Source organism: Strix uralensis, chromosome 27, assembly GCF_047716275.1.
Source record: "Strix uralensis isolate ZFMK-TIS-50842 chromosome 27, bStrUra1, whole genome shotgun sequence".
Lineage (NCBI taxonomy): Eukaryota > Metazoa > Chordata > Aves > Strigiformes > Strigidae > Strix > Strix uralensis.
Window position 1 is genome coordinate 2,836,138 of NC_133998.1, and position 11,949 is coordinate 2,848,086.

Here is an 11,949-nt window from a genome sequence, read left to right on the forward strand (position 1 = left end):
AGCAGGTTTTCAACAACGATGCTTTGCTGAAGCTTCCCAACACATCTCACTGTACACATTTGGGTGTGTGGCAGCATTTCCCACAGCCCAGCTGACACAGGCGATGCCTTGGGACGGGAGCGCGCTGGTGAGGGTGTATCCGTGAAGGGGACACACCTGCAGAACATGTTGGACATCTCTCTCCCTGCCCTGGGCATAGTACATTTCTATGTCTCCCCCCTCCTTCACAGAGGGATGGAAATCAGTGCCTCCATGTCCAGGAGATCTCTGAAACAGCAATGTGGTCTTTACTGGTTTTGCAGAGTCCAGCCCCTTCTGTTCCACATCTGCAGCTCATCCAGTGGCACTGTCCTCTGTGACAGAAGGGACCCAAAAGGCTAAAGTTATGAATATTACATTCCTCTATTATTTCTGAGTGCTGCAAATATGCCAGGCACTGAAACTCAAGAGAAACCTTCAGTGCTAGGTCTCCAGCTCAGTCTCTCCAGCTTGCACAGTATGGTAAATATAAATAATCAATGAGTACATCCAGTGTGAGTTCAGCATTGGGCCAGTTGAGATTTACTTTGATTAATATAAGCAGCCAGATGTTAACTGAACTGCTCACTTGCATTTAAAGCTGATAAAATAATTCTAAAATCATGAAAAAAGTCCAAAATGTTGAAATGCTTTCTACCCAGTTAATTAACAATTTTGGAATAAATTGTCTTTTTGCTCTTTTTTTTTAATTTTATAAGTAATTCATTTCAAAAAAAGGAAATGGTTCAGCCAACTCAGCTAAAGGTGAGAGAATGCTTTATAAAGGCAATTTCCAAATACAGAAATATCTTTTTTGAAAATGCCTCATTTAAAAAGAAGGAAGCAAAACTAAAATATATTTTGAATTTCAATAAAAACCAAATATTTAGTCCTCCAAAATAACTGTTGCAAAGATAAATGAAAATATCTTCTGTGTCTGGTCAAAGAGTAAAAGAGTTCATTCTCTCTGAAGATAAATTATGATAAACTGGGAATAAAATGGAATAGGTTCTGCTCTCATTTCAAGCCAGTGTAAATCCACTGCCTTTTAATCACTATCCCTTTTTCTTGCTCCAGACAGCTGAGGGGTCTGAAACTGTTTCCATCAATAGCTTCCCATGTCAAGCAATTAAGCCTTCAGGCACATTCATGAGGATGAAGGTGATGATGAAGCAAAGGTAGTTTAAAATGGTTGCCACCCCAAGCAGCCGTAGTTGTGTACATGGCGTGGGCACCACCTCCACTGTCTTAGCCTCTTCCTGACTGTGGTCCCTTCACACCTCAAATTTTAGCTTGTGACCACAGGGTCTGACAAGTCTCACCCAGCAAGACGAACATCATGGCCAGCTGCAGTTGTGCAGTAGTGATGCAGCCCAGCCCTATGAACTCCCTTATAATTTATGCAAAGCAGGGAAAATAACTTCCTTCTTTGAAGGATAAGACATTTCCCTCCCACCCCCTCCTTCCAAACCCTTCATGCTTTTGGAAGGTCTTGTGCTGGCTGCAGAGCAGGCCTTTCCTCTGCTACCTCAGTGGGAGTCCAGGCCACTCTCTTCCAAGCCACTGAGGGCTTTGGTCTTAATCCGGAGCTTGTGAGGTAGGGCAGCATAGTTTCGGCCCTTCAAAGGATCTTCTGAAGGGCAGGGCAGGCTGCATGGGGGTAGAGAAGTTTTGGGCACTTCTTGCTCATCATCTTCATCTGAGACAGTTGTGCTGCTTTCTTTGCTCACCTCGGCAGGACTGGGGGAAGGGCACAAGAAGCAGGCACTACCTGACAAAGGCAAATGGAAAGCATATTTGTCTGGGCAGTGGTAACTGAGGAATGGAGAGCAAGCTGTGGATCTGAAGGATGCATCAAGCCTCTTTGGCTGTTGAAGGCCAGGTGCGTCCATGGGAGCTGGCTTTGAGTCACAGCCAAGGATGTTTCTGGATGGATCAAAGGTTTTGCAGGAAAAGTCAGCTGGGTCCAGCACCTTCGGCACAAAGCTCTTCGCTGTGAAGAAGCAGGACTCCCCAGCAAAGGGGTCTGTTTCGAGAAGTGGAGAGGCTGCTCTGTGCCCTCTGAAATAAACTCCCAGGAAGTCCTGGAGGGAGTGGCCCTGGTGGGTGTTGGTGTCTGGGCTGATAAGCCCAAAGCGCAGTTTCAGGGACAGCAGCTCTGTCCTGAGGATGGCATTCTCCTCGCTGAGAGCAGCCAGCTGGCTCTCCATGGCGAAGTCATTGAGGCGCCTCTTCTCCCGTGAGCGCTTGGCCGCCTCGTTGTTCTTGCGTCGCTTCTCCCAGTACATGTTGTCCTTCTTCTCATCTGGCATGAACTCCCGCTTGCGCCGGGAGGGACCGCTCACCTTGCTGTGGAGGAGCTTAGCCTTGCTCTGCTGAAGCGCAAGCTCACTGATGGTGCTTAGCGGTGCCATGAAGTTTTCCATGGTCGTGAACACAGCCGAGGTTCTGCCAGAACGAGAACACAAAACTATTACTATTAAAGGTGCTATTAATTAATACCAATGAATAAATTAATATAGCCATGTGATTGTTTCATCTCTGTTGCAGTCATACCAGGAGCACTGAGTACAGCACCATACACGCACATAACCTGGGGACAGCTTCCCTCAGTTATTTCTGTTACTTTGGAGCCACATTTTCAAAATACTGTCAGCACATTGATGCCCTTGCATCTCACCAGTGTCTACAAAATCCATCATGGGGGACCCAAAAAACATGTATGACTGAGCAGAGTTAAAAAGGACATAATTTGCCGACTCAGTGAACAATCACAAACACTTTACCTAACTAACTTCAATCAGGATAATAAAAATTGCTCTCACATACTACTTATCTCCCACTAATCTCAAACTGCCTTATAGAGGAAATAAGACTCATTGCCCCTGTTCTACAGATAAGGAAGGTGCAGGGAGAAGAAATGATTTACCTCAGTCACATAACTTAGTTAGCAGCTGAAGCAGGATTACAAATCTACTCAGTCCCCATTTTTCCCCAAAACCCACTCTGGAAAGCTGGATTTTATGATGTCTGTGATTTTGATAGATCTGTAAGCAAATGTGGATGAACACTATGAAAGTGCCATCTAGGAACTTGCATGTACTTGCACAGCAGGTGCTGAACAGCAATATGGCACCAAGTGTTGGCACAGAAGTGTCCATCTGAAGCCAATGACCACGGTAAGTTCCTGATTACGGGAAGAAGCTAGCAGAGAAAACCAATGATACAGTCTAAATTGTGAATTAAATTAACAAGAGATCACACTCCAGACATACCCATCTAAGCTACAAGCTTCCTGTAACCTGGCGATCTTCCAGGAAAACCACATCAACCCTCCTGCCTCTGGGCAGTCTGTGAGGGATTGTGCTGGTCCAGTGCGAGTGTCTGGAAGTAGGCACCTGCATGTGGTCACCTCAGACACCCTCTATACTTTACAGAGACCTAGTGAGGGAGCTGAGCATGACATGTATCTTACCCTGTAGTCACATTTGATCAGCTGAGCTCCCTGGACTCTTGTCTACTGACTGTAAGAAAGCCCAGAGTGACTAATTCTGATTTAGACCTGCAGGCATCTTGGGTCTGGTGAGAGGGATCACATCTTGTGAGCCTAACTTAAGTTTTGGGAAACTACTTTGTAGTGTCAAGAGAAGACATCTTGTTATGACCTCTGCAGGATGGGTAGGGAAGGAGCTGAGAAAGGATCCTACTCAGAAGTGCTTGACTGCCAGACTGCTCAGGACCTAGGTCCCATCTAGTGGAAAGCTGAGCCAGAGGGACCAGCCAGCACTGAGCCTGATAAGCCATCGCCTCTATAAGATTACCCTAAAATGGTGAAGAAGGGCATAATTGTTTCACTTTGATTAGCAACTAATGCACTGAAGCTTTGGTATTTGCCACATCTCAATCCCCAGAGCTTTGCACAAGGTCCTTCATTTTAGCCTCATGACTACGTGACTGTTGGGACCCACAAAGACCAACGCACAGATAGTGGTCAAGATGAGCTCCACACTGTCTGGTGGGTTGCAGTCCACTTTACTAGCACTGCAATGCACTCATGGTTCACCACGTAGCTAGAATAATAATAGTACCCATTTATATAATTGCAAGGGGGTTTTCTGAGCCATGGGGACAACATCACCAAGGTTCCGGGCAGGGCTGGTCAGAGTGTTGGGGGGAGGAGGGCTGGCTGACATTTTGAATCAAAAATGTTCCCCCCGCCCCCCAAGAAAAAAATGTTTCAGGCTGAAAATTGCACAAACTGAGAGGCAGTAAAATCAACATTACATCCAAAAGCCAACCATTATTCAGATTTTAGCCAGAAACATTCAGTTTGAGCATTTTTGGCTTTCAAACATCTATTTAGGAATCAAATTAAATGAATGTATTCAGAGCTACAGGTGAAGTGAGAAGTCACACTCCTTCAGAAAGCCTGGGCCATATACAGACATGCAGTCAGAGGCTGTGAGCTTGTGAAAATCTGGCATGTGACCTTTCTGAAAATCAACACAGCTAACAATCAGCATGACTAATAGCCAACATTCTTGCTAAATCAATTTATTGCATGAGTGGCATGAACTTCTTTTCTTGATGTAAAAGACCCCATTTGAATGGTCTCATTTTCCAAGAGTGACTAGTGATTTCTTAAGAATTCAACTCACAAATGATGTAGAGGACAACATTTTGGAAGCAAAGTACTCTGTTTTCTTATATAGCTCTTTCTCAAAATCAGATCCCTTTTGAAGGTATCTCAAGATAGCACCCAACAAATGAGGCATAAAAGATCACTAGAGGATTTTGAAAATCAAACAATGTGAGAATGTATGTAAAGGAGTTCCATCATATACACAGAGTTACATACATATTGTAGAGCAGAAATGTGAGCACTGAGCCTAAAAATGTTAATCCTCTGTAGCAGCTATTTGATAAAATATTCAGCTGCTTGAAGATAAAATATCAGCTATTTATTTTTACAGATTTAGAGATCTTCAGTACTGGCAGGTTGTCATCAGCTGTGATCTCTGCACAATGCAGACCCACAAAATAGACAAATCCACATCTATTTGCCATCTGAGTTTGCACAGTGTGACCAGAGTTTTGTTCTAGTTTAAATCAGGACAAGTTCCATGAAAGTATTCTCTGTCCGAATCAGTGTGGTTTTGTAATTAAATACATTTTTTGTGTGTATATATTTTAATTTAGCCATAAGTCTTTGAGATCTCAAACAGTATGCAAAGTAACTCAAACAGTACGAGAGTAACTAAAGACCAAAACAAAGAATGTCCTTTAGCATGAATATGTTTGGGGTAATTCCTCCAGCTTTTGATCAAAATTGCTTCTGATCTCAAAGAATCAAAGGGAGAATTTCAGTGAGTGTACCTGTGGTTTCTGACAGCGTCAAGAAACAGAAATACGCTATTGTCTCAGGGCTTAATCACTTACCAGGAATTTTTCAAGTTAGTATTTGACGCAACTTCTTTGTTGAATGAGTCGAAGATCAACAGGTGGCTTTTTCACTGTGTGAACTCATCATCCGCATTGGGCAAAGTGGTTTGTTTTCTCCCTGTCCTTCTCTTGCTCCTGGTGCCTGTCATAAGGAGATCCTATAAGAAGTTTCAAGACTACTGTAACCAACATTCACTGTCCAATACAGCTGGGAAGCATGGGGAATAAAAGGGATCCAGAACAGACATTTGTGAGACAGAACAAAAAGTAACAGAGAACCTGAACTCTTCCTTCCAGCAAACTCATTTCAGCACATTTGTTTAACATTTCCCACATTTGTTCAGTCCCTCACACTTTAATCCATTGTGCCAAGGGGGGATTTTCCTTCAGACCCAACTTAATGCTGCGTGAATTGAAGCAGATGGAAGTGAAATCGTGAGAAGTGAGAGTTGAGCCCAGGAGAAGAGGCAGGAGTCAAACCAGAGAGAGGGCACAGTTACGCTTACTTGGAGGTGGGGAAGGTTTGGAAGGAGGTTGGGTGTGAAGTGGGAGGTAGGGGAAGTTCTTATCGGAGGCAGGATCTGGCCTTTTAAGGGCAAGGAATGAAGACTTAGCTGGGCGAATATGTGAACACATCAAGTTTTAGGCCACAGAGTCTAAACTCTACCTGTTATTTATATATGCAGCCCACAAAGTCACACATATACCCACGTGACATTTGCCTTGGTACTCTTCATGAGCGCAGACTCTAGCAATCAAGCGCACAAGGTGACACACAGCTTGTACCCGCAAGGACAAGTGGAAACATTAATATTAGTAAGGGCAGTAGAACTATTTTGGTCAAGTCCATTATGCAACCAATATTTCCTAAGGTGCATTGGTATCTGTTGTTTCTGCAGCTATAAATGTAGAAGACAATTACCGACGACTTGTGAGAACATCAGCCTTATTCTGTATTATCTGCATCCTGAACAGAAGAGAAAGCACCAAAACCATCGTAAAATGATGGTGTTCCTTCATTTTTCACCTCTGCACTAAATCTGCCAGTTCTGTTTAGACAGAGCATCCTTCTGAAGCCCTACTTATCTAGAGGGAGCAGCCTTTGAACATTTCCATCTCTTATCTTTCTGAGCAGGCAGAAAGTAAGCCACATTTTTATGTAAAGACTATTAAATACATGAAGATAAGCAATAAAAACTATCCTTACCACTTCTACAATGCATCTGATCAGCTGTGGAGAGCTAAATGTATAATGTCCTAGTTTAATGCTGACACTAAACCATTTACACCTCTCTGAAAATGAGGACATGTTGTGTTGAGGTTTTTGTACATGCACTCTATCTACCTGGTCGAAAGATCATCATTTCTGGTAAAACTGCTTTCCTTCCACTAACAGAGGACCATGTTAGAGCTCAGGCTTCAGAGATTTGGTTCAAACCTATCTCCCCCTCTTTCTCTTATCTCCACCCTGAGCAGCAGATCAGAGCAAACTCTGATGAATTGTACTTTCCAGCAGGTTGTACAAAGCCCTCCAGGAAAAACTTATATCTAACAGGAACTGATTCACTCCAGATCTATGAGACGATATACACTTTTCTTTAATCAAAACACACTGCCTCATAAAACAGCTGGTGAATCTCACTTTTCTGTGATCATAAGTCAAGCCCTCAACCCTCAGATTATTCTTTTTCCCAAGGATGTAGTAAAGTTACAATAGATCCTGTAAAGGGTAATAAGAACAGTCATAGATTTGGAACAGTTTCTGTAAACAGAAATGCTAACTCATTATTTCTCAAGAAAAAAGAACATACACTGAAATTATCAGGCAGTGGATTTCAAAGAAACAAAAGGAAGCACATCTTCATACAACATAAAATTAAAACGTGGAGTTCATTGCCTGATGATAATGTAGTCATCAAAAATAAAAAAGGAATCACAAAAAATATTAGGCCAGGTAGACCTTTAAGCTGACTCAGTCTGACCGTTCTTATGTCCTAAAATACTGTATGAATTTGAAGATTAAATACATTTCCAGCTGTATTGTGGTTGCGTGGCAAGGTTTTGGTAGCAGGGGGAGCGTCAGGCGTGGCTTCTGTGAGAAGCTGCGAGAAGCTTTCCCCATGTTCGACAGAGCCAATGCCAGCCGGCTCCAAGAAGGACCCACCACTGGCCAAGGCCAAGCCCACCAGCAGCAGTGGTAGTGCCTCTGGGATAACATATTCAAGAAGGGGGAAAAAAACCCTGTGCATTTGCAGCCAGAGAGAGGAGTGAGAATATGTGAGAGAAACAACTCTGCAAACACCAAGGTCAGTGAAGAAGGAGCAGGAGAAGGTGCTCCAGGTGCTGGAGCAGAGATTCCCCTGCAGCCTGTGGTGAAGACTGTGGTGATGCAGGCTGTCTCCCTGCAGCCCGTGGAGGCTAACGGTGGAGCTGATGTCCACCTGCAGCCCATGGAGGTCCCCATGCCAGAGCGGGTGGATGTGCCCGAAGGAGGCTGTGACGCCGTGACAAGTCCACGCTGGAGCAGGTTTGCTGCAGGACTTGTGACCCCACAGGGGACCCATGCTGGAGCAGTCTGTTTCTGAAGGACTGCACCCTGTAGAAGGGACCCACACTGGAGCAGGAGAACAGTGTGAGGAGTCCTCCCGCTGAAGAGGAAGGAGAGGCAGAAACGTGTGATGAATTGACCACAACCCCCATCCCCTGCCCCGCTGCGCTGCTGCAGGGGAGGAGGCAGAGAAAACTGGGAGCACAGCTGAGCCCGGGAAGAAGGGAGGGGTAGGGGGAAGATGTTTTTAAGATTTGGGTTTATTTCTCACTATTGTACTCTGATTTGATTGGTAATAAATTAAATTAATTTTTCCCCAAGTCGAGTCTGTTTTGCCTGTGACGGTAATTGGTGAGTGATCTCTCCCTGTCCTTATCTCGACTCACGAGCCTTTTGTTATATTTTCTCCCCCCTGTTCAGCTGAGGAGGGAAGTGATAGAGCGGCTTTGGTGGGCACCTGATGTCCAGCCCTGATGTCAACCCACCACACCAGCAAGTGTGTTATAGATGCTGTAGAACTGAACCAGAGTCATGGGTTTTACCTTTTCTTTGGATTAGAAGAGAGGATAAAGTGGATTACATGCAAAATTCAATCATTTTGATATGGTGAATATCTGTATTTTATTCTTCTCAATTTATTAATTTTTAAAGTACAAATCTAGATTTTACTACCTCTCAGTATGATTTCCCTAAATTGCAAACTTTTTCTTCAACCTTTGCATGTCTCTTTATTTCCCCCTATTTATATCACAAATTCCTATCTACAACCACCAATAACATTTTTGAGTTTGAAGTCTCATTTAAAAACACAGCTGAGAGGAGTATTCTTAACTAAAACCACAAGAATGAAAATCCAAGCATAAATCTACATATATTTTAATTAAATAGGAAAAATCAGTGTAATTTAGAAGTGCATAGAGTGACTTGGCATATCTTCCCTGTGTTAGAGATTTCTTGCTTTTACTCTGAATTGAAAATGGTTCATTTGCTGTGGTATTCCCATGACATAGAATCACAGAATCATGGAATATCTCAAGTTGGAAGGGACCCATAAGGATCATCGAGTCCAACTCCCTTCTCCTCACAGGACTACCTAAAATTAAACCATATGACATGCACAGATTTCAGCACACACTGTATACTTGATTTTCAATATGACTTTAAACAAACAAAGGAAAGAAAGCTTCCAATTATTTTTCATAAAACACATAATTCCATTATGAAATTAACTACCCTACAGAAAATTTTTGGATCAGACTTTGACTCCCAGCTTCCTTATCACACTCAATTGCACCCATATACCTAAGAGCCAATCCATGGAAACATCACTGGAGTTTACCTACCTTAATTAAACTGGGAACAGAATTTAAGATGTAAGGAGTTCAAATCAGCAGTTTGAGCCAAGCTACCCTACGCGGATATAAAGGAGCTTGATAGCTGCCTATTTTTTCACTCTTAAATCATATCATCCTAAATTACACCAGAACTCAGCTGTTAATCTCAAGCCACTCTAGTACATCAGTATCTAACCCACAGGAGTTATTCAGAATTTACACTGATAAAATGAGATAATAAACAGGCCGCAGTGAGCATGGTATGATTTACAACAGAAACCTCTGAAAACTTCTACCAGGAGCACTGCGCTGTACAAACACTGCACTGCAAGCACCTTGGTAAACAAGTTTCGATCCTTGCTGCTGCTTCTTCACCTTAGTAATAAGAGAAAAAAAAATAAATCTGTGGTTTGGCAGTAGCTTACAATACTCTCTAAACCTGGTGGCCTGTTTTAGATAAAAGGACATCATTCCAATTACTCATGTTCCTGCGTATTTCACATTCACACTGAAGCAGTGGTTAGCAGGTGCTATTTAGGAATAGGTATTACTCACTTCACGTATCTCAGTGGGAAATAGCATAGTCTAGTGATTAAAGCAGGCAGCAAAGGAGACAACAGAGCAGACATAATGACCTGTATGCCTGAACTCCCGGACAACTACTTCTGTGCCTGCTACTGATGGAAGAATCGGTCTTGCTGGAAAAGTTTTAAACTCCAATTCAAAGCAAAATTGATTCAGAAACCACTACGGTATGCCAAAGTCACAATTTTGCTGTGTGTCTATTTTGAAAACACACAAATGCTTGTTGGCTCAGAGCACCAAATGTTGCTGCAAGTCTGTCAATGTGTTGCAGTGCCTTTATAGACAGATTTTCAAAATCAAGCATTTGCACCATCAGGACAGGTTTTCTAAAGTCTGGTTTCCACAGAAGCTTTGCACTCATTTGGGCACTCGTTTGAAAATCAGATTCCAAGACCCCATAAGGATTCTCTGGAGTGTATCACTCTTGAAACCTGGCCACAATCACAGATGCTGAACTCCTGAAAATTAAGACTTTCTCTACAGATTCAGAGTCCCAAGGATATATTGAAATGTCTGTTGTACTGAAATTCTAGGCTCAAATATATTAAATCACTGTCTCTGCAACTTAATCACAATGGATTGTTTGTTAGGGGCTTGGTAGAGTTAGTTTTGTCTTTTGGTCTTGAGGTATGAGACTTCAAACCATGTGAATATCAAAAGTACCAAACCACCTGCAGCAGAACTGCTGGGTGTTACAGTTTATGAGCTGTATAAGCCTCTCCTGATTCCTCAGTCCTTGTGGTCAAAGCCCAGACCACTGAGGCTGCATTGCTCATGGTAACTAGCCTCAAAACCAGCTCAGGTATTACTCTATTTGGAACAAACTGACCTCTGAATTTTACTGTGGGTCTACAACAGACCGTAAGACTGGAAACGTGCTGCAAAACCCTTAAAACCCCTGAGCTACTAATGATTCTCCGCAAGCGACAGAGTTTTGCATTTCTTGGTCTGCAAATGCCTCGGTGTGTGCTTCTGCTGAATAATGAAGTCTTCACAGTGTTTGCTTCATTTCACTTGCCTCTGTGCCCAAGAAAGCTGACCCCGCCACACCATGGCTCAATGTAAGATATTTCATAAATGTTTTTTTTTTTTTTCTCTGGGAAAGGACTTTAAAGAAATCCTTTTTCTTCCTCTCCTTTATTTCATAGTTTGGGTCAAAAGTACTGACTTTTCAGCAGATTATGCTTGGCAGGGATAGATTAGTCGAATTCTGAAATACTGGAATTGGAAACTCGAGTGTTTCAGTTGAAAACACAGTTAAAATCTTAGTATTTTCAGATAATTTTTTCTGATTTTTTTTTTAAACAACTAAAACTTTCCTTCAAAAATCAACTAAGTCTGAAACAGGGTCTGGATATTACTGAGCATTTTACAAACATTTTTAGTTGTCTTGTTCCTTCAGTTTCAGCACCTACTTGGTGGACCCTCCTCCAGGAACGTATAAAGCATGAATAACTGAATCGTTCTTCTTCCCCTTGCCATTTCTTCACTGCACAATGCAGGGTAGTACAGAAAAAGCTGAGCTATTTCATTCGGATGCAACGATGCTGAGACAGACTGGAATTCCCCCAAGCTCACTAATGCCAACAAGCTCAATTTGGCAACGCTACCATGACCAGACTACATTTACTACTGAAGCTGGTTTACTGAGAGCATGCTTAAGCGCAGTCATAGTGCACAGATTTGAAGGACCAGACCATACTGTATCGGATCTGTGTCACATCATTTATAGAAAAGCAGTAAATAACACATAAAACCATTATGCTCCGCGGCAGCTTAGATGGCAGGTATGTTAATTCTTGCATGTGGATATTTTAGGTGCCTGCTTTTGGTCTGCTGTGCTAACAGGAACCAGCAAGGTGTGACTGAATTTACCTTGGTGTAACTCAGCACTAAGTCTTTTCCAGCCGCTAGATCTTCACTCACACGACTGATGGGAGAAGAAGAGAATTAGCCCAGGAACTCACACATCTGGCTCCGGCTGAACGAGCAGATGGATGCTCGTGCGCAGCATGCACTGGC

The 11,949-nt window shown here is 42.8% G+C and overlaps 1 protein-coding gene across 1 annotated transcript; it reads right to left on the reverse strand.

Annotated features, from left to right (window-relative positions):
• Nucleotides 1-1,547: 1,547 nt before the first annotated feature.
• On the reverse strand, nt 1,548-5,496 carry NFILZ (NFIL3 like basic leucine zipper). Its single transcript, XM_074851248.1, has 2 exons — nt 5,458-5,496; nt 1,548-2,466 (listed from the first exon to the last, which is right to left on the reverse strand). Exon 2 carries the CDS (start codon nt 2,442-2,444, stop codon nt 1,548-1,550), a length of 897 nt encoding a protein of 298 aa, XP_074707349.1. The 5' UTR covers nt 2,445-2,466; nt 5,458-5,496.
• Between the last annotated feature and the right edge of the window lie 6,453 nt (nt 5,497-11,949).

Excerpts from the sequence above, each read along its gene's own strand:
- NFILZ (XM_074851248.1), bottom strand. The coding sequence starts at position 2,444 with ATGGAAAACTTCATGGCACCGCTAAGCACCATCAGTGAGCTTGCGCTT.